Source organism: Protopterus annectens, chromosome 13.part0 (genome assembly GCF_019279795.1).
Source record: "Protopterus annectens isolate FY-2018-M chromosome 13.part0, PAN1.0, whole genome shotgun sequence".
NCBI classification, from domain to species: domain Eukaryota; kingdom Metazoa; phylum Chordata; order Ceratodontiformes; family Protopteridae; genus Protopterus; species Protopterus annectens.
The window spans coordinates 530,512,943-530,537,338 of record NC_056747.1 but is presented as its reverse complement, the minus strand read 5'-3'; the positions used below and the strand labels follow the sequence as shown (position 1 = coordinate 530,537,338).

The window sequence follows — 24,396 nt, the reverse complement described above, 5'->3', positions numbered from 1 at the left end:
GAAATATAAAATTTCTTGTTGCAGGATTTCTAGCCTCTTGTATTGCATGTAGCACATTCGCAGAGTAAAGGTGCCTGAAAGGAATTAGAAGCCTATTATTTAGTCTGTGAGATTAAGTGTGTTTAGATCTGGATGAATTAGACAGCCCTTCTGTTATGTGTACAAGTCCATACATGTGATGTGTACCTTTGGTTAGATGGAAAAGAAGGGAGATACAATACTGTCTTGGCCAAAAATAATTTATCAAAAGTATTTTCAGATTCTTTCTGAATTTTCAGAAGGAAGTTTGATATGAGAACAATGGGAGGTAAAGCATGCATGGATTTCCCTTTCCATGGAAAAGAGAAGACATCCATCCTCCAAGCTTCCTTGCAAGAAACCCTGGACCAAAACATTCTGAGCTGATGTTTAGAGTGGAGGCAAACAGAGCTATCTGGGTGGTATCTCACTGATGGATAATCTGTAGTAAGACCTCTTTGTTCAACATACATTCATGAGGGTCTTCCAAGATGACAGCACACTGAGTAACAGCTTAATGTCAGCTCTCCCAGTGTGAAAACAGAAACTCAGAAAAGAGAGCCACTGAATTTGTCTTTTGGGATAAATTTCAGTTATAGCTAGTAAATGCACTGCCTGGAAGCCAGCAAAGAAAAAACTAGAGAACCTGAAAGAAAATTAACCACAAAAGGTGAGGAGAAATCACTGGCTGGGAACAATCCTGCAGCTGTTCAGCAAATGGAAGTTCCAGCTCCAGCTTTGGTGCAAGTAGGGTTACCACCTGTCCCACTTTGAGGGACAGTCCCTTTTTGGGCAGTTGCGTCCTGACCAAAAATATTAAAATGGCAAATGTCCTGAGATTGTAGGACATAATTATGTCCCATATTTCATGTAATAGTTGCATAAAATAGTTATTTCTGTATATAAAATACCTAAATGTTACAAGAAACAGAATAAGCAACTAAACTGCTACAAGAATAAGCTTTCATTTAGGCAAAAAAATAAAGTTTTATCCTTTTTACTGACCGTGGGTATGTGTATTGTAAAATATAATGTGTGTCCTGAAAATGTCCCACTTTGGCCATTTGAAAAGGTGGCAACCCTAGGTGCAAGACATGACTTCCAGTAATCTAAAAGAAAAAATAAGTCAAATGTGCTCAGAGGTGATTGAAATAAATGAAATTCTGAAGGAGTGTATCAACTTGAATAACAAAAGGCTGGAAAATGGAAGAAGCTTTAAACAGATAACTGTAAAAAATCAGAGATCAAAATGGAGGAAAGGCTGGCTGAGTATGAGACTACCCAAGAAGAAATGTTTCAAAAAAATGGTAGAATTAGAAGACAGACCACAAAGGGAAAACCTGAGGTTTTTTTGCTGTTCCAGGGAAACTGGAAATAACAGCCTGCATTCATTTTATAAAAGCACATATAAGCAACTGGACTGTTATTTCACAGCAGGAGGTATTAATTAAACGGCCACATCATGTGTATGCTCCAAACCTGTCCATGAGAAAGCCGCCAAGACCTCTAATAGTAAAGGTACATTCCCATCAGCAGAATGAGCCAATTCCAACAAAACTGTGGCAGAAGGACAAAGTACTAAAAGATGGAGACATAGTGTTTGTGGAAAGTAATTACATACTGTGCACCATACAGAAGAGGAGTAAAATTATTACAGCAATTAGGGAATGTCATAAAGTAGGTGTGAAATTCAAGTTGCTGTATCCAGCTATCTTCAGAATATTTCTTTCCTGGAGACTCAGTCATTTTTTAATGCAGGGCATGCTTAGGAGGAAATACAAAAGTTATCCAACAAAAAGTGAGCTATCAAACAGAAGCCGATTCTGTTTCTTATTTTTCTGATAATAAAGCTCATACAGAGACTATGCCAGTGAAACATTTTCTAATATTCCAAATGAAAATGCTTGAGAGATAGAAAAAGAAAGCACAGGAGCTAACTAGAAGAAATGTTGGAAATAAACCAGAGACTGGAGCTGGGAGATGGAGATCAACAGGAAGAAAACCAGCAACTAGGAAATGAATAAATAAATGTGTGATTACAAAGCATCAGTCACATCTGTGAAATATGGTGGAACAAGAAAACCTGTAAATATTGGACTGTTTTGACTTTGTTATACTTGTAGGGGGCTCCAAAGCATATGCCCTACTTCATGTCATTAATGTTTGGGAGAGCATTAAAGAGGTAACTGTAAGTAAAACAATTTTTGTTCTTAAGAGTACTTTCATAAAACAATGACATATACTGCATGTTATATAGTAAAGCTTTTTCAATTATTTTTGTGCGTAATAGGGATACTAACATAAACAGGTGCCCTTTTTTCCTTATTCTTTCTTCGTGTTCAGTTTTCAGAAATGTACTCACTGCAATGTAAAAAGTGAAAAAAAGCCTGAACAAAAGAGCATGATATAAGTAAAATTGATATCCTTTTATTACTTATGCATAAGGGAATGACTGGATTAAGACCCTTGGTTTGATCTTACAAAAGGTTTTAAGTGGAAGCAAGTAAATAACACTGAATGTAATGAAAAGTTTTCCTTTAGCAAATAACTGTTCACAGTGCAACATGAGAAGCTTGTAGCTGAAGGCAACTGTCTATCTGGCTCCCATTGTTCTATGGAGACAATCTGATAAGGGCAATAAAAATAGAATACTTTTTATCTCAGTGGCTAAAAGATAATGTTATATGAAAACATTCAAGTTGTTTTCGACATCTGGGAAAGGAATAAGGATAAGACAAAATCAGACGGCACTTAGTGTAAGTAGAAGCGCATGATGTACTATGTGTCATAGCATGGATAACCTTCATTATATACGTCAATTCAGGCCTGTGAGTGTAGCTGTCAGTTTTGGACAATTTTTCCTATTCGGAGGGTTAAACTTCATTATTTAAAGATGTACATAGTTATGTGTGTTTGTATTAAGTTAATAGGATCTGGGATGTTCTGGGAGTATTTTCTGAGTGTTTTCATTGAAACAAAAAAGTGTTGTAAGATGTGAAATACATTCAAATGGATGTGACAAGAATAAGCTGTATAAAAGATTGACCTGCCAAACATTAGTGTATGCATTTAACACAAAAGTTGAAAAATGACATTTAAAAAGGCTGTTATACATAATAGGTAGGAAGAATAATTTCTTATCATAATGGCAACACTTTCCATATTTTCTTCTAATGTGAATGGTCTCACAGGTATATACAAAAAAGAAAGAGTAGTAAACTGTATTAACAATGCAGAGTGCAAATAACTATGCTACAGGAGACACGTTTGGAAAGTACGGAAAATTTGAATTTGATAAAGAAAGGATTTCAGGATGGTTATTTAGCGGAATATCTGGGACAAAGGAAAAGGGAAGTATTTGTAGAAGAAAGGGGATACTGGCAAGGGAGGACGATTACGCTGCCATGTATTTATATTCCACCTAAAGCTGCTACAATGGAGTTTAAAAAAATTATGGGAGAAATGAGCTTTCAGCAGGGAATATTACTTATAGGTAGGGAATGAAATTTGATTTGCAACAGTGAGGATGTATTTGGGGAACCTGGAAGGGAAAATATAATAAAAGAAGGTAGATTTTTGAAGAAATTTATAAAACATTTGGTATGGAAATATGAATTCAGTAGTAGGAGATCAGAGAAAATTTACATATTATGCTCCAAGGTACAAAAACTGTGCTAGGCTAGACAGAAATTATATTTCACTGGAACATGTGCATTTAATTGAAAGTTTTGATACACATCCAATAATAACTAAAATAAAAATTCAGGTTAATGAAATAAAAATGAGACACTAGCACTTCCTATATAAAGATATACATGTTAAATAGAAAGGAATTTAAGGAATGGGTAGTGGAAATTATTCAGGAGTTATTAGCGAAGACACAAATTTCTTCAGAAACTATAGCTAAGGAATAAATTAAAATGGAAACAGATTAAAAAACAGGGTAGAAATAAAACAAAAGGGTTAAGAAGTAACAAGAATTATTTAGAGGGACTTACAAATGTTAAAGTATTGCAGAATAAAGGAAATTTCACAGAACAAGAAGAGGCACAACAGCAGAGTGATAAAGAGAACATACGAGACTTCCTCCATAACCTGCACCAGTTTGGAAAGATTGCTGCTAAGTAACTGTTCTTTAATAACTCCAGAGCACAAAAGTCTTTAGCACAACTTCTCAGTCAACAGAAAGTAGAAAGGGTTGTTTCCAAGCGTAGGGAGCCTATAACAAGGAACATGACCAGGGATCCTGTAGAGGTATTAGAAATATTTTGGAAATTTTATGAAAATCTGTATAAAGCAGAAAAATGTGGAAATCGAGAAAAAGTACAAATGAAAATGTTTATGGAAGAATTAAGTATGCCAAAGTTAGAGGTAGATAAGGCTCAATTATTAACAGTTAGGATAGAAGATTAAAATGATGATGTATAACCAATTTCTAAGTCTCTAAGAATAGATGGTATTCCTGTGGAGGTTTGGAAGCTGGGGGGGGGGGGTGATAAACATATGGAGGGATTTTTTAACAGTATTTTAAAAGGAGGAGAAGCATCAACATCCTGGAAGAAAGCTGTGGTGGCTTTTATACCTAAACATGGGAAAGACCCCTCAGATCTAGCTTATTATAGGCCCATTTCTAAATTATGATTATAAAGTGTTTATATCTATAATGGCTAAAAGAATGGCAACGATTATGCCAACGTTGATAGACATAGATCAATGTGGTTTTTGTGGAGGGAAAGCAAACATTTGATAACATTAATAGAACGAAGATCCAAAGGAAAGACAAATTTAAGAAAATAACACTGTTGTTGGTGGGCCTTGATGCAGAGAAAGCATTTGACAGAATAAGCTAGGATTTTATGAGATGGGCAATGGAAGCATTTGCATTCCCTGACAAAATAATAAAGTTAATTAGTAGGAAATATGAGAGATCAGAGGCAGAAATTATAGTGGGGGGATTCCTCTCTGATAGGGGTGGCTTCCTACCACTTTGTTATTTGCGTTATATTTAGAACCAATGACAAAGAAAATCAGGGACTCAGAAATTCAAGGATATAACTGCTATGTTAATTAAGGAAACTTGCTTTATTTGCAGATGGTATTGTTTTGTACCAGATAAAACCAGAAAATGACATTTCAGTAGCGTACAACATTCTGAGACAATTTCGAGTATTTCTGGATGCAAAAAAAAAAAAAAAAAAAAAAAAACAGTTACTAGTAAATGGAAATCGAAGTCTAAACCTTCAATACTTGAAGTATTGAATAAAATGCTAGAGTTAAAAGAACTGCAAGTGTGATCATTAGGATCAAAAGGATAGGAGCAAACTGGATAGATAAAATAGGAACTATGGGAACAATACATTCAGAATAATGTTTTGGAGAAAGAATGAGGTTTAAAGGAAGACCAGAATTGAATGAACTAAGTAATGTGTGACTGACGATGATTGTATAGTAGATTATAGGTGATGCAAATAAAAATGCCATTATAGATTGCTTTCATTTATATAAATGTATGATTGCCTGTGTCATAAATGATAATTCAATAAAGATGTTTTTTGTTTAAAGAAACATACATTCACGAGGATTTACCTTGTTCTGCTTAGGTAATGTGCCACTGAATTCAGTTCTGAGGGAATATACACCGCTTTTAGGAAAACACTGTGGTGATTAGCAAGGTCCCAAGCTACTACTGCCAGCCAGAACAGATAGTAGGACTTTCCCCTGCTTGTTGATGTACAACATAACTGTGGCATTGTCTGTTAAGATCTGAAGATCAAGGCTCTAATTTCTTCCATGTTTATATCCTCTATCATGTCTGTTTGGACCACACTCCCTGTACTTTGAAAGCTTTTGAACAAATTCCCCAGGCCAGGTGTGAGCCATCTATAGAGAACTTCTGAAGAGGAGGGGAATCAGAAAAGGGAATCTTTGACTGGGTTTTATTTGGCTGAGTCACCAAAACAGCTCTTTCTTCACAAGGGCAAGAAAGGAATTTGGAAGGAAAGAAGATGACAATGTCATGCCCAAATAGATTTCAGGTACCACTGAATGTTCCTCACATTGAGTCTGGCAAAAGGAATCATTTGGATTGTGAATGTTATATACCCTAAGAATTTCTTTTGCCGAGGTCATGGATATTTTTTTTCAGGAAAAGAAGTCTGTGAAGAATTTGATCTTTTCCAGAGGAAGAAATGCCATCATATATCAAGATGACATACCAGGAACACTAGAGACTGAGATAGAAGTAGATTTAATCTGATGCAGTTCAGAGTAAACACTAGGTTGAGAAAAAGGTTGATAGTGAGCTGTAAATCCTGAAGAGTTCCTTGAAGTGAAATGGCCTGAATAAGTCATCAAAATAAAGACAGATGTGGATACATTGGAGTATGCAGAATGCTATAATAGGGGCTTTGTGAATATCCTCACTGCATTGGAAAGCCCAAAAACAAAGTAGTAAATTGAAAGGGATATCCCTGAGCACAGTCTCAAAAACTTTCTGCAGTCTGGATCAATACTGATATGAAAGTAAATCACCTTCATATCCAAAAAAAAAAAAAAAACGAAACAACAAAGCTCTGGGAAATTAGAACATTAGTATCTTTCAATTTGGAACTCTTAAAATTTGTTCATGGTGGATACAGGGTCCTTTTTTTGAAATAATAAAAAGCCTAGAGTAAAATAATTTTCCTCTTGGATGGCAAGGGACGGTCTTTATTACTTCTGATTAAAGAGAGCAAAAAAAAAAAAAGTTTAAGAAAACTGAATGTTTGTTGAAAGGGATGTGTGGAATTCATGAAGGGAATGAAGGGGAATTCCATTTAAGTATGTACCCATTTTTTGATGATTTCTAAACCCAAGAGTCAGCCATAATTGTTCTCTAGATAGGAAGGCAAACATAGTTTGCTGAAAAGTTGGGGGGGTATTCAGAAAGGAGAAGGTTTGTCTGAGAAGGATCCTTTGAAACAGACCTGGCTTGTCCTGCCATTTTTGGAACATTTTTTTTTACCTTTTTTGCAGAGTACACATTTGTGTTTTTGGGAAAAAAAGGGCCAGGTTTAGAACAGTATTTTCTTTGAAAGTGCGGAATGGGGGAAAGAAAAAAACTGCTTGAGCACTTCAGTACTTGTATTATTTTTCTCCTCCTCCAGTTTTTCAGTTTGTGTTTTTTTTTTTTGGAAAATTTCACCAGAAAGAGGCCCAGACAAGTTGGTCTTATCTAAAGGAGCATCTGAATTCTAACCTTAACATAATCCAACTAAGACTGGAGATGAAGGTGGAAAAAGTCTTCTTTTTTTACCACTTTTATTAAACATGGCATTAAGAAGTGACATAGATGCATATACAGTAATAGTAAAGAAAATAACACATTAACATTTCTTTTGCTATTTTCACACAGTATACATTTTAACAATTTAATCTTCTTAATAATTGTATAGTAGCAGCTGCTCAGGAAGAAGTATCAGCAGCATCATATCCTCCTGAAGAAACCATATTTTGCAAAGCAGATCTGGTGCCAGATTCAGGTAGGCTAGAAATAAGGTTAGATGTATTGTCAAAAATAGATACCATGTATCTAATCACTTGAGTCTGGCAATACATGACAGAAAGCCAAAGGTAGCGGAAGTATAAATTTATTTACATAACTGTCCATGACCCTACTGTCCTTATTTGGTATGGACTAAAAGAACAAAGAAGTTTAGATACTTTGTCTGACTGTACAGGAAACGTCTGGGTCAGAGGTAGTATTCTTGTACAAGTATTTCTGGATTTTGGGGACTTTATAAAACCTGTATAGTAAACTACCTGCAACTGCTGAAGGTGATATTAAGGGCAGCAAACAACGTAACGTAAAAACATCCAAACATCCAAATATCATCACCACAACATAAAATAAAACAAATCTGTTTAATAAAATCCACCAATTCACACACAAACACAGAGTACCCACTTAAACCATAGTTCTCAAAATCCCTTTGCATATGATAAGCGCTTTCGCCTTTGCCTTCTTCAGAGTGTAAATCATTAGAGATACCTTTTTCATTAATAAATCTCTGGTAACCGATTAGTCTATACTTGTTTTTACGTTTACCTACATGGCTGAAAGTAGTTCCATGGACAGTGAAAGAGGAAGAAATGTGGTTGATTTTGTGAAAAGTCATGGTTTGTCTGAATGTGTAAGAGAGAGTATTAGTCCTCTCTTGAATCTTAATTTTGAAGGAGAAGGAATAGCTATACTCAGAGACTGTGAATAATGAAAACTTTAACAAAATCTATGGAGAAGTGGAAGCAGCTGCCTATCGTTTGAAAAGATTACAGTGGCAGTGATTCCACTTAGAAGCTAGCATGCATTATAAAGCAATTCCTAGAGGCATGAGAATAAAATGCATGCCTAGTTATGAGAACAGCTATCCAGCGTTGCTTGCCAAATGGCAAGCAATAAATCTGGAAATGAGTTTCAGGTATATGCGTTTGTTAATGGAATTCTTCAAACCTGAGGAAGAGAATATTGCTAAAGCTATTAGACTGAGACAAGCCAAGTTAGAACAAATGGAACTTTCTGAACCTTGTATTAACAGACTTGAAACCCTGCAATTCAATATGAATATGTATGAGGCTAGATTAAAGGAACAGAAGATACACAAACTAACTATGGATGCCTCATATTTTAAGCAAGGCCGTATTTTTGAATGGCCCAAGGAGAATAAACAACAGAATAACAATATGAAGGCAGATTTGAGGAAGGTAATAGCAAACAGACGTTCTGTATCTTCCACATCAGAAGTAGAGAATAACTCTACAAGAGAAGAAACTGTAGTAACTTCCATCTCTATGCCCACTGAAAGTAATATTGTTCACATATTTGATATTCCACATCAGACGGATATACTGAGCAATGTGAACATAGTGACTAAACTGAAGCAAGGAGCTGCACATATGCCAGTAACTCATAATTTACCAATTTTTTAAGCAGAATTGACAACGCAATCCGAGGGCATTAAGTCCAGACGGGAAAAGGAAAAAGATAATGTAGTGAATGAATCAATATTGGTGGTAAACCTATCAGATACTGAGCTAAAGGAAGAACAATCCAAATTACTGAATAGAGGCTTAACATTTATTCCTTCTTTATCATCTGATTTTAAGTGAATTTGTTATTGAAGCTGAATGTTTTGGATGGAATGTTACTTTAAAAAGCATTTTTGGCAAATGGCAAAAGAGATGAGAGCAATGATAAAAAGCCAAGCACCTTTGTCCCTATCAACCTTCCGGCAGTAGATCTTTTTATGACTGTGAAAACGAGGTGGCGAAAATAAGGCAAGGGGATCAACATGTCAAGCAGTTTTATAACATTACAGCTAAAGAAAGAGAAACCTTGTTTGAATTACATAAAAGAGAGAATTAAAGGTGTTAAGGATGACCTTTATGATATGTTAATGGGAGGACATCTGAAACAAGAACTTTATGAATTTTTTGACACACCTTGCCAACTATACCATCTATTAGTGGGCTACCCAAAATTCACAAAGATGACAAAAATCCGCCACTATGCCCTATTGTGGCAGGAAGGGGGTGGGTCACCAAACCCTTATCTATGTTCGTGGAAAATTAACTTAAGAGCTTATTATCTCAAGCCACTACAGTAATCAGGGACACAGGTACTTTCCTTTGTAATTTAAATTCAGTAGCAAGCATAGTCAAGGAAAATCAAAATATACTGTTGGTCACTTTGGATGTACGTAATTTATTTACCTCCATCCCAAACAGTCATGGTATTGAAGCCATTAGATCTATGGGAATAAGATCTAATGTTATGAACATGAATATAGACTTAATATGCTCACTTCTTGAGCTAAGTTTGGAAACTAATATATTTGCTTATGGGAATATACTGGCAGCGTTGGGGGGGTAGCCATGGGCACCCCTGTGCGAACTGTTACTCCAATCTGGTACTTTTCGAGTGGGAGAAGGAAAACACATTTCATTCAGTTAACCCGTGGTTTCAAAACATCATTTACTAAGGGTGCTTTGTGGATGACATTTTTCTGTTATGGAAAGGAGGTGTGGATCAACTTCACCTCTTTATTATTTACATCAAACCACCACTTTCTTGAAGCTTACCATGCAGCATTCTTTAACAAGTATAGACTTTTTGGATGTCAAGATTTTGCTAAACCAGAAAAAAGAAATAGAAACATCAGTCCATCAGAAGACTACATGGAGAAATCACTACTTATATAAAAGTAGTTTGCATCAGAGACATGTTACTAAAAATATCATGGAGAGTGAAATGACAAGAATTTCTAGACTATGTATGAATGATACAGATTTTGACAAAGAGAAGAACAATTTACAAACCTTTTTGGTAAACAGAGGCTACACCACAGAGGATACTCAGAGAGGATACTCTGTTGGATTCAGAAAAGTTATGTGACCTAAGGAAGAACAACGGGAAGCCATACTGTAGTGATAATTTTTCAAGAAATGAAAACAGTAAGAAAGGAACAAATTTTTCTATGAATGACAAGGTTAGTTTTCTTCTGACTTATTCCAATGATTGTACACAAATGTGTGATATAATCAGAAAATTTTGTCCACTATTAACCCAAGATGAGAATGTATGTGATATAGTGGGAGAAAAAACAAAGTTTACTTTTAGGAATAAAAAGAACTTAAAGACTTAAGTAATAAGAAAGGAACTTCCAGATGTGGAAAATGTGCTGCCTGCTGTGTTACTGACACAAATAATTATTTCAAACATCCCAACTCAGGTTTGGAGTATACGTTTTCAGGGTCTATATTAGATCAATGAATGCTTAAACAAGCGAATGCTGATTGATCAACCTTATTTAAGCGACTGTTCAAAATATCGAAGCAACAGAAACCCAATTTGTTTCCTAGGGAAAGAATATGGTTGTCCGTTTCTGTTGCTTCGGTATTTTCAGTGCTGTGGTGGAAAGTTACGGGTTGGATTCAGGTAAGTGTGCGATTGTGTGGATGTGAGTGTTAGGGTGGGTTAGGTGAGTTAGGGTTAGAGCTCAAGTTAGGTATGTGTGCGATTGTGTGGAAGTGAGGGTTAGGGCGGGTTTAGGTGAGTTAGGGTTAGGGAGCAGGTGCGGTGAGTGTGACATAGTGACAGACCTTAGAGTTAGGGTTTGGGTTAAGGTAAGTGGATAGTTAGTGGTGTATGCATAGTTTAGTGTAGGGTTAGGTGTCAGATTTTAGGTGTATCTGTGTGGATTTCAGTTTGTTTGGTGTGCTTGTGTTGTGTGTATGTGTTTTGGATCAGCGATTTTTTTTTCCCTAGGAAAAAAATTGCTGATCTGACAATTTAAGATTGTAAGCTTTCACTTACATAAGGTCGATCAATCAGCGTTCGCTTTTTTAAGCGTTCGCTGATCTAATATAGACCCCGTTTTCATGCCATGCAAATTGCAATACACAGGCATGTAGTTTATCTACCCGTTTACACTGTTCAGCATACTACGGTGGCAAAACTGTTCAACTTTTTAAAAACACAGTTTTACGACATCTGAGGGACATATGAAACAAGGATTCCAGAAAAGCATTGGCTAGTCATGTAATAGAGTTTCCAACGCACTGTTTTAATTTTAAAGTGATTACGTGTACTTTTCAAAGGATGAAGACAGGGGATATTAGGAATCATACTGAGAAAAATGAGGTTAAGTGGATAATAAATCTAATTATGAACATTTCAGTGATGGTAACAGAGAGTGGTATAGTATACCTGCCAATCAAACTTATAGGCAAACCTGCCCTGAGATCAATCATATCTATGTTTTACATCAGGGTGGGTGCAGCCACTGGTGTCCTAATAGTCAGGGCTGGCTGGACACACAACTCTACAAATCATGTGAGGAGATGCCCCAGGGTGCATATCTGGGCATCCAACTGCCAGTCCATTTCAGTCCACACCAACCACCATACCTCCCACCAAGTGATCAGGTGGGTCCCTCTATACCACCCTCAAAAGATCAGCCTTTGCATCCAGCCCGAGAGATGGTTACTAAGACCACCAGTGAGTCCTTCATCTACCTTCCACAGGATTACTTTTATCACCCTGCACCGAAGCAGGTCTAGGGAGCACTGGGAATTCAGTGGTGGGTGTGGAGATGATCACCTCTACCTGCACTATGGTCGGTCCTCTACAAAAAGAAAATAAATGGGAAAAAGAAGAAGAAGAAACAAACAAAAAGTGTACATAAGTATGTGAGTTACTATGTAGTGCTATATCACACAACTCCCAGCAATACCCTGCATGTACATGTGCACCAATGCCTGGATAGCCTGGCTTCTCTCCACTGGCATGCCACCCACTTCATGTCACTCTCCTGTGGTACTAAAAAGCATAAACATAAACTAACACATCGGCATATCCTTGGCAAAAGAAGTTAAAAATAGGTAAACTCTAGCAGTTAGTACAGAAGGCTAAAGCTCCATCTTGTTAATGAGCTGCTTCCTCTGGCAAGTGTGCAGGGTTTGAATCTTTGGGTTGGGTGTTGGTATGATGGTTAAGTCTTTACCTCATGGTTACAAGTTACAGGGTTTGATTCTCTTCCTTGAAAGTGAAATTGGCTAGCTAGGCTTAAAATGACCCACAAGGGCAGCAAACCTAGTACTTTCCTATGAAGTATGAAATCTGCAAGCCCAGTGTAATAATGTCAATGCAACACAAAGCAACTTACAAAAAGCAGAGGCTTTACTTTGCCAACCTCTTCTTCCTTTAGGTGGAGAAGGTCTGGGTGGGGCCTCTGCAGGTCACTGCATTTATGACAATACTGCTAACCAGAGTGAAGGAAGGCAGCAGCACTACTTAGCTCCCTTGCAACAGTGGAGGACCCACTATCCTCCTCCACATCTGCAGATATGCACGTGGAGGACACGGATATCTGTTGTACATCTCCTGTGTTTAGTGTGGGCATCCTGTCCAATGAAGGCCTCCATAGAGTGTCTAGTCCTCACCTGCACATGTGGTCGGGCATGATGCTGTCACTGCAAGCATGCACAGAGCATGTGGGAATAGTGTGAGAGTAGGCAACACTGTCACAATTCCCACACTTACTCAGACCTGGATGTCACCTTGAACATCAATTAGCAGATGTGTAGGTCAGTGATCCAGGCACGGACAGATGCTAAGTGCTTCCTATCAGAGATAACCAGTGTGATGTGTGGCACATGGCAAGACAACCTTGAGGTTATGCAATGCATGCACACTGATATTGTGTACAGGTATCAGGGCCACATGTGCAAACTGAAGCTACTTGGCATTCACTGCAGCTACCATGAGATATGGGTCACTGCCTAATATCAGAATGCCAGAGGCGACCTGCAGGATGCACTCACATGAGGTAGGTCTGTACAGCAGTCCCACACAACTCCAGGGCCTGTTTAGTCCATCACACATCCCATGAGTGTCTCCACCACTATGCGCTGGTGTGCCCATGCTTGTGACTAACACTGCTCTCACTCAACTGTGGGTATAACCCACAAGACCAGACAGTAAGGTTCATACATTTCCACACCATCCATTCCATCTGACAATATGCAGCACCTTGATGGAGCTTTCCATAGAGATGTAGCTGTTGTGCACGCAAAAGGGGCCTCTGCCCATAGCTGAAGTTGATGGTCTTCTGGTTTCACTGTGAGTACATTCTACAGAGTCGAGCAATCAGGCTGATGCACTTCCACTCTATCCATTCCATCTGGTGATGTGCAATGTGCAACATTTCAGGTTAACTACCTTGATGTGGTCTTTCACAGTGTATCCCCACACATGCTGGGCCACACTAGGTGTAACATACATTGTTCAAACTGCTATAACATCAATTGCACATGAGGCATCACATCCTGGTACTGTTAGGCCACCATCCAGCCAACATTCCCTTTCTGGAAACTCAAGAACATCACTAGACAGTATGCTAATAAACTCCCCCCAGCTACCTAGCATTTGACTGACTACCTACCATAACATATACATTTTTTCCACATATGTTTGCATTGCTGTACCTACCAGTGCATTCAATCCTACCTGTGCCAATGATGATGAATGTGCCCTGCCCACATCTCAGGCTTGTTTGGGTCAGGTAATGCCTGATGCATAGCTTTGTCAGACAAGGCATTGTACTGCATAGTCTAAGCTTTATTCTGTGTTGTCTCTGCCCAGAGTTGTGGGCCAAAGGACACCTTTTTTATAGTGCAGTTGCATACTGTTCCTGCTTCAACATTGCATGGTATTTAGGTGCAACCAGTTCCTCCAACAACTCCTCACCTGGCTCTTTCTCTGCTGCTTGTTTTGGTCCACCAGGTGCTCTAATGGTGTAGCATGCTGTAGTTGTTAGTTTAGAACTATGTTGTGAAGTATGGTACAGATGAAAATATCTTGCAGTAGGTCTTTAGAACATACTGTAGTGCACCACTAGAGGTATTAAAGCAACAAAAAAGGGGCTTTGGCACTCTGAACACTTGCTCAGCAATGCTACAAGTCTGCAGCTGTTGTACACCATCATGTCATTCTGCAACAAGCAATATTTGACAGTATTATGAGTGGACTGCAACCTATATAATTATGTGCTTGTTTTCTTATCCAGGGTGTGGGGAGGCCCTGTTCATAGGCTCATAGGTAATTACTAGGCTAACAATCCCAGGGAGCCTTTTTACGCCTAGCCATGCTTCACCAGAATTAAACCCTGTACCTTGTATTTGTGAAGTAAACACCTTAACCATTATACCAACATCACATACAGATTAGATGGCCCTCTGGAAGATCACCCCACACAAACTGCCTGTATAAATACAGAAGTTATGTATTTTTCATAGTGCTGGATCCTTTCATTCATGTTGTCCAATACGACTTATGTGGCCTTGATCCGCTTGTTGCATCTGATCCAGCAAAACTGGTGCACCAGCCTTGAGCCCCTTTAAGAATTCCTTTTCTCATTATGCTCTAATGGACAAGGTTACATCATATCAAGTCTTATGCTAAGGCTAGGGTGCCTAGTATAATATATGGTAATGAATGAAAATATCCTTCAGGTCCCACAGAATGGCAAAGCTCAAGATGTGAATTTTGTAGATTAATTTCAAGAACACATTAAGAAATTGGTTAGGATTGGTGAGCTAATCATAATCCTGTGTATGACTGCATCATAGGTAGGTTCTTATGTGGGAGCCTCGCTATAAAAATATTATTTTTTTCTCAGTTTCAGAGCATAATCCCCATGCTCCATATATTACATCTGTCAGTTTGGTGCAGTTTTAAAACTATGGCTGATGTACTAATACCCTGGGTTTAATTCACACAACCTCCATTTGCTTATTATTTGACCCCAAACACTTCTCTTAAGCAGAGAGTTCTCCTGAGCTGAGCCTGAAATGGGTCCCTGAGAATTAGTGATCTGCCTCAGTTAACAAACTTATTTAATTTAATTTATTCAGCTTAAGCCATGGTTTATTTGACTGATCAGATCTATATGTATATGTATATAGATAGATATATAAATATCAAAAGAGTTTCAAAACTGGTGTTGATATGGGGTCTCTGGTGTCCACTTGCAAGTCATACAGACCTGGGAAGACTTTCTGGATGAAAGCTATGAGGCCTCTGCCATACAGTCTGGCATTGTTGTGAAGACATAACATCAGTGGATCAGTGATTCTTACTCCTCAGTTCCCCTTTGAGGATTCAGAGACCCTTTATGCCCATTTGGCACAAGCATAAAACTCTCAGTCATGCTTGCTCCCACTACCTTATGCGAGATGTATTTCAGCTTTGCTTTCTTACACTGTAATATTCTTTTTATTTACTTTTTATTTATAGTACTTAAATTCTTATTACCTAAGCAATTTGCATTTTAAAACAAAACCAAAATTTAGCAGCTCTGTTTAGCTATCACCTTCTATTTTATACTGCTTTCCTTATGGTTTTCAAGAAATTAAGGTTTCTACTCTTCCCCCTACTTTCAACATGACAGTGTTTGGCTATGCCAATGTGTCTAGAGACTGTTCATGAGGCATGCTTTGCAATTACTGATTTTCTTCTCTTCCTGGCAATGTTTTATGCAATTTGAAAATTTCTGCCCACATAGAAAGAACTTTTTAAGGTGCAGTATTACCTCTCAGTGCATTTAAATTGTCAAATTTTAATTATTTATAAGATGGATTAAACAGATTTTTTGTTTGCATTTTCTTTACAGGCAGCTTCATTTTATTGTAACAAAATGGGATTTGAACCCCTAGCTTACCAAGGGCTGGAGACAGGCAATCGAGAAGTGGCATCTCATGTTGTAAAGCAGGATAAGGTAAGGCCATGTGTGATATTTCAACAGTGAAAACTCAACAACTTGCTATTTACTAGGAGATACATATTTTAAACATAGGCCACTCACCAAGAAAAATCTGTTTAAATTGTATCCCTAAATATGAATGGCCAATTCACTAGCAAAAGAAACATTTAATGTATTTGATATTATTAAATGGGTAAGTGTGCAGTAGGCAGTGCATGGACCCTTTTCAGCTACAACCCATGCCTCAACGGCAAGGATAAATATTTAAAATGACTCCCAGTTTAAAGGTCAGGACTCTGAATGGATTGTGTTTCACTGTACTTTAGAAATACAGAGCTCAAAAACAAGCCTGATGACCATAACATTAGGGTAACTGCAAAATATCACAATTAATATCCAAACCAAAGGATAAAATGGTCACACAGACAAATCTTTTAATAAAAACTAGAGGAAAGATCCAGCAAAGCTAGAGTCTAATAGCTGAAGACTCCAGCAAAGCTAAAGTCTTCATCGTGTAATTCCTTAAATCTCCTGTAGTGGAGGCCCATGGGACATGGACATCAGGCTTGTTTTAAGCTCAGTGTTTCTAAATTATAGCCAAACAATTCAATTATAGTGTACTGATGTTTGACAAGCTCATAAAAAGGATGAAATATGGCATGTCTACAGCTAGGCTTTATTGGCCTGAATGTACCAGTAAAGACATGCTGTTGTTGTTGTTGTGTCTTTCGGCTTTTCCCGGTTAGGGGTCACCACAGCGGAACGCCGGTCCACTAATGATTGGCAGTAGATTTTTACGTGCTGGCTTGCCGGGCCTAACGCACAACCTTCAATGAAGGAATGCCCATTCACGCATGTCGACACACAGAAGACGTTCTAACTGAGAATTGAACGGGCAACGTCTAACTGTGAGGTGACAACACTACCACAGCACCACCACTGCAGCTTACCAGTAAAGACATAAAAAAGTAAAAATAAAAATTCATGTGCATTCAGAACCCACACAGCTAAAATACTGGTATGAGCTTAAGGGGTCATTTTCATATATCCAATCAACCTCTACTAGAGGAGGTTTGAGGTATTACACAAACTCTAACTTTGCTAGGTCTTTCTTGCATTAAATATATATATGTGTGTGTGTGTGATATATATATATAGATATATATATATTATATTATGCACACACACATATATATATATATATATATATATATATATATATATATATATATATATATGGATCCCCTTTAGAAACCCGAAATCCAAGACGGAACACCGACAAAACATGAACAATAAGTAACCGATCACCCAACCTGCAAACACACTAACTCCGAAGCACACAAATCCCACCTACACCCTCCTAACTAAATATACCAACTCTGGGATTGCACTACCGCTGAGGTAAAGGTCAGCATGCTGGCCAAGTGGTTACTTACCGTTCGTGATTTGTTGGTGTTCCGGACAGTCAGTCAGTTTTCATCTTGGTCTTTTTTTGTTTCGGGTAAGTGGTATTTCCGGTTTCTAAATGAGACATATATATATATATATATATATATATATATATATATATATATATAGGGTTCCTATTACAAGACCAAAGATGCATCCTTTCGAATGCATCTTGGTCGAACATAAAAGACCGAAAAGGCAAAATATCGAAGCAGCTTTTAAGCGAATTCTTTCCCTGGGAAAGAATTTGCTTGGCCGCTTCGTTACTTTGCCATTTTCAGCACTTAATGTAATGTTTTAAAATGTTTTCTTTCTTTTTTTTTTTTTTTTGTTGGAACAGCAATTTTTTTCCCTTGGAAAAAATCGCTGTTCTGACAGTTCGACATTGTAAGCTTTCGCTTACATAGGGTCGATTAATCACTGTTCGCTTTTTTAAATGTTCGGTGATGTAATATATACCCTATATTAGGTATAGTTCAGCCGGAGTTGTCTTTGAGTTTGCTGCCCTTCTCCCTCTCACAAAATCATGGTCGAATGGAGCCTCCCCCCTGCAGCCATTCTAATGTCCCATTCCTTGGTTATTTTGCCCCATTTACCATAAACACTGTAATGTGCATACTGCTTTACTTCTGCGATGATTTGGATTTCATTTGAAAGTTTTATTTTGCATTTTACAGCACAAACACTAATTAGATATCTGCTAAACAAAGCAACACAGTCTCACAATGAAAATACGCTTGGCATTAAAACTTCTCTGCCCTTGAAACTCACATTTATTGAAACAGCATTTGAAACCCACATTCAAAGAAAATGCATTTTGCCAGTGGCAGATAAAGATTAACTTTGGACTGTTTTCAAATCATAGGCCCCTTGCACAAGAAACATACACACCCTCTTTGATCCATCTTCCTGATTGTATTAAATTATATTCCTTGTACAGTACAGTACAGTTGTTAGAGGGCATTTTAAATGTATTGTTTTGAACATTTTTCCAGTAAACAATGAAACAAAATGCATGCACTAACAATGACAAAACTGCCCATTTCAGAACATTTCCATCATAAAAGTCGTCAGACTTCTACAGTCCACCAGTATCAGTAAATATGCACAATCTCTGAAGTAGTAAAAGTCATCTAAATAATTCCACATTAAAGAAATCTGTAATGAAGAGGTTGCTGCTAACAAACAACTTTATATTTCATTGCTTCATCTACAAGTAAATTGCCTGTTGCCCTTGAGGAATAAATTGCCTATGTTGCATTAAAAAAATGATAAGCTAGAAATATTGCAATACGGAATGGATGGCAAACTGATAACAGGTTCATAGTTATTAGGTATCTTCGCCAAAAAGGACTGCAGCATCCACCCCCTTTACAACACAGTGCAGGATCAGCAATGCATCTACTTACTTCTAACAATGCATAAGCAGCACTTGTTCCCCTGCAGCTCTCAGCTCCTTGTAAAATCTACGTGACACTCAGCTGCATCTCTGAATTTCACAGCACAAGAAATCTGGAAAAAGCCAAAATTTATTGGGGGGGGGGCGACAAAAGCCCAAAAACCACAGACACATTTTAAATATTGCTTGTATAATGTTGGAAAGTTGCTAGAATAAAATGCTGTGTTGCCACCATACATTTCACTGCCAAGTCTTGAATCCTGGACCCTGTACAAAACAGTCAGAGCAACATAACACTATGCCATATCAGCTGTTTTGTGAAAGAGAGGAAGACTGAAGCTTAAATGGCTACCATTTAGTGAATTCAGTTTTCATCATAGCTATCAACCTCTTAGCAAAAAACACCTGGATGAAGCCAGTAATGGGGGAATACAGCCCCCAAACATATTCAGTGAATTCAGTTCTCACCATAGCTCTCAACTAGTGGAGAATTGAACCAGACAACGTCTTACTGTGAGGCGACAACGCTACCGAAGCACCACCACCGCACTTGTTCATATTTGCATTAATAATTCCAAAACCATGCTACATATAAAGTATTAAAAAATGTCATCTTAAAGCTTACAGAATGGCAAACAGAACTGTACTGATGTATGATGTCTGTCTAGTGCAGGTAAAGATACATTAACTTTTGTTTATGTAATATTTATATTGTCATAAATTATGTTTTTTTTAAATATCTTAGCAACCAAATACCCCAGACACAGCTGCTTATCCTCATTTAAAAGCTCTCAGCTGGGTAAATAAAATGCTGTCTGCAGTATGTATATAACTTGAGCAGCTGCTCAGATATTGAAAGGTGTTTACAAAATATTATAAACTTAATAGTTACTGTGTTCACTGTGACTTATAAAATCCACTTTAAGACCTAGAACCTAAAGAATACTACCAGTAGAAAAATAGTCTGTGCTGAAGGCTTTGCCATTTGTACATCTTTCATAATCCCTATGGTTCCAAAGATATAAACATTTGTTTGAAATGTGAGGATATAATTTGTTTCTATCACAAAGCTTAGGCTCCTGGAAGCTACAGTGCAAACTTCCAGACTTCCACTGGAGGGAATGAGTTAAATTAGCCAATTTAATTCTCTACTCAGATGACCTTGTGATTTTCAAATTGCCCGTCTTCAATTAACAATATTACATAAACTTTAAATAATACTTGATGAATTCTAACTACAGAATTAGCAAATTACACTAAATACTGAGACAAATGACATTTATTTTTGGAGCAATCAGCCAAAACCTAAATACTTAATTACTGTTACTGCCACTCTTACATAAAGCGGGCAAAAGATTTAACAGGTAGCATCACTTAAACAAATAAATGACAAATATGTGGTGAATGAAATGCTTAATGAATTCATCTGCCTTGCTGTACTGATTTTCAGAATTATCCCTCTGAAACTCAGTACCCTGAGGCACAAAGCTTCAATAAATGTTCTGTCGTTTTTTTAACTTGTGTCTGCTTTAGTCATAGATATACCATCATGCAAACACCAAAGTCTAACGTTGAACCCACTTTATCCATATTCTCATCATTAACTTAAAAGCAAAAATAAACTCAGCCCTTTAAGACTGTCACAAAATAACTCTCTCCTTTACCACTGAAGGCAGAGCTGCAATAGGTAAAAACATGTTCAGGCCACAACTACAATATGGTCTCTAACGTCTTTTCCACACTTCAGAGAAAAATCTTAGCAAACTGCAAGTATTATCCAACAAGATTTGCATTTTTTTATTACCCTGTTCCACAGAATATCACTGCATCTCTCTTAAGAATGCTAACAGGCTTTCAGCAAAGCAACATGCAGATGTTCTTCTACTGACATTTGGAGATAAAAATCCTCAACAACACTCTACTCATACTCACGTTAGAATTGTTAGTTATGCAAAAAAAAAAAAAAAAAAAAAAACTGTAATCTATTGCAGGCAGCAAACTTATCTCCTGACTATGCATATTCCTTCTTAGGGCCTAAACTGTGGTAGCTGTTCCCCAATAACATTTGCAACTGCCAGTCAGCTAAAGAATAGAGCACCAACAAAAATGTAGACACCAGTTCATGAATTAGTTAACCTGCAACTACAGAATTTGATACAGCGTTTGTCTCCGCTCTTTAAAACACACACACCTCTTACCTAGTTCCAAGTATCGTCAAAGCAGTTCTGTTAAGCATTAAGTCCCTTGCAGTAACTCCCGTAGTTCAATTTGTTAAGTCCCTTGCAGTAACTCCCGTAGTTCAACTCGTTAAAGCAGTTCTGTTAAGCATTAAGTCCCATGCAGTAACTCTCAAGCATCCAAACTTGAACTCAGCAGAGCAGTTCCAAGCTCAAACTTGTATAAGTCCTCACAATTGGCTGGGCTTCAGACGCATATAAGTCCCGCGATTGGCTGGCTATCGCAGGAGGACTGAAGTGGGCTCCAGCCTGCAGCTAAGGCAGTCCGGAGCTCTTCTGTGCAATGCGGTCATCACCGCACAGATTTCTGGGCACCTGTAGGGCAAGATGCCTTTCCCCCTATCCGGACTGCACAGCAGTCAGTCTGGAATTGTGAAAGTAAAAGTAAAAGTACGCATGCACGAATCGCGATTTTTTTTGGGGGGGGGGTTACCGATTTTCTTTCTTTCTTTCTACAGGTGGGGGGGCTGCAGTCCTATAGCACGAGCCGCCCCTGTCCGCACCTCTGGTTGATCTAAAGGGACAGCTTCACCATCGGATTCTTCACAGGTTTCGTCGTTTTCTTGTTGTTGTCTACTCAAAAATTTATTGCCAGTTTGCCCTGCAGGTGGTAAGGGATACGCTTTGCCCTGCGCATATGCTGTCTTATCCCGTGTCAGTTTTTTATTCTTTTTGTGCAAAATGACATCACACAAACTGTCAATGTCTTTGAAAATGTGGTTGTACTGACTTTTATGATCAGCGAACAAATTGCTGTTCACAATCTTGCCATCGAGTTCTTTAATCTCGCCATGTAACACTTTCATGGCTTGGCTGTTATGTTTTATCAGGAGCTCCATCAATTCACATCCATGTTTGTCGAACATGGCTAGAAACTCCTGATGTAATAGTGAATTTTGCTCTAACCCAGTTGGGAATTTCCACAACCGGAGTCCTTTGGGTACAAGTTTAAATTTAAGGCATTCTTTAAAATATTTACTCTCTTGCTGTAATTTACGAAATTTAGTGAGTTTATCTCTAAACACATCCAACAACATCAAACAAAGTACTGTTACCCATTACTGGGGCTCCAGATGGTACGCTCTGGCTGAGCCACGAGTCAAGCGACGGGCCCTAACTTTAAAAATATTTTGGAGCGACAGCAAGTAATCACCAGGATAGGCAAGATGTTTCCTTGTGGTATTTGTAATCAATGTAGATATGTATATAGTGGGTCAAGTATAAAAATAGGTAATAAGAAAATCCAAATCAGGGGTAGGTATAGCTGCTACACACAAGGGATAGTGTATGTTGCATGTTGTTCAGATTGTCCAACATTTTATGTTGGAAAAACAGAACGTAAACTATCCCAGAGGATATATGAGCATACCTATGACATCTCCCACAGTAAGGACACAAATGCCCTATTTAAATATATAAGTACATTTCCTACTCATAGCTTTAAATTTCTGGTAGTGTATCAGGTTGTGAAAGACCCCCTTGGAGGACCCTGGAAACTAGCTTTAGAAAATAAAGAAACATGGTGGCAAATATACCCGAATGCTGGATCCCCCCAGGACTAAATGAAATGATTTCCATTAATAGTCTCCTCAAATTAAGAACATATGGTAGGTAGTTTATAATATTTACATTTTTTCAGTATGTGTGCAACATAATGTAATTTGAAAAAACGTGGTCTATAAAGTATTAATTGTTTTTAACATTTACTTTTAAATATTGGCATTGGAGCTAGTATTGGCTATTGTATCTTGTGATGTCATATTTTGTCAGTATAAAAGGGTTGTTCAGTGTAATGCAGTTTATCTGAAGAAGTTTGGTAATTTATCAGACAAAAGCGCTAATAAACTGTGTAAAAAATATATTCTTGCTTTTTCTTGTTGCCAGCCAGCTGGTTTTTATTTAACTAACTATACTAACTATAAAAAAACTTTTATAAGAATTTTAATGAAAAATGTTTCTTATCTGGACCGAGCTAATTCAGAACCTCTGATCTTTTGCAGTGGCAAACTAGATCTGAGGTAATTCACAGGTGCATCATGGGATAGGGACTTGGCCTTGAGCTATTTGAAGACCTTGAGCTTTGCAATTGGCAGTATCAGAGCCGAGGGATCGGCTCCAAACCCATCAGTAAAGAATGAACAGCGAGATTGAACAACTTTACATCATGAGTTATGTTGCAGTATAGAAAATTAGAAGGGAAATGACTAAGGTTACAACAGGCAGTTATGAAACACGTAATGGTATGTTTGCCATTTTGTTCTGTGGAGTGCGATCTTGGAGTTGATATATTTAAGTAGCAGGAGGTGTGGGGGGCACAGCCCCCTACATGGAGGGTGCAGGGGGGCTTGGTCCCCTGTTTATACTTGGAGAAGTGGTAAATGGTTTATATTTTATTTGTTTCTGTATTTAGTTGTGCTGGAATATAGTAAGTGTTGGTAACCTGTGTGTTTTCAGTATTCTGAGATTCAATATTTTGAGTTTTCAGTCTTTTGAACTTTCAAGATTTTGGTCTCATTTGAAATTCAGGATTTTGGGCTTTCAATCTTCTGAACTGAATCTATATATATATATATATATATATATATATATATATATATATATATATATATATATATATATATATATATATACATATATATATATATATATATATATATATATATATATATACACAGGAGAACCTCCATAGTTGACCACCTCCCTGCAGTGACCACCTCGTTAAGTTGACCTAATTTTCATAGACCGGACATATGCCCATGTACTCAATGGAAGACTGACCTCTCAATATTGACCACCTCTGTAAGTTATATCTTGACCACTTGGACTGTGACACACAATATTAATTTGCCATCTATAACTTGACCACATGAGTCCACTTTACACCAAGGGTTAGAAGGTGTGGGCTTTACCCCTTAGTTGTATTATTTTTTCTTTAGTATAATTTCTTTTTTCATGTTTTATTATTACCACGTGTTGGATTAGGCCTAATGTCCTA

General features: G+C 37.6%; 1 protein-coding gene across 1 annotated transcript in view; it reads left to right on the top strand.

Annotated features, from left to right (window-relative positions):
* LOC122787440 (4-hydroxyphenylpyruvate dioxygenase-like) overlaps positions 1-24,396 on the top strand; it is a 705,402-nt gene that overhangs the window by 141,171 nt on the left and 539,835 nt on the right. The window contains exon 4 of the mRNA XM_044054155.1: positions 16,227-16,331. Coding sequence (XP_043910090.1) covers positions 16,227-16,331 — 105 coding nt within the window. The remainder of the gene's footprint in view (positions 1-16,226; positions 16,332-24,396) is intronic.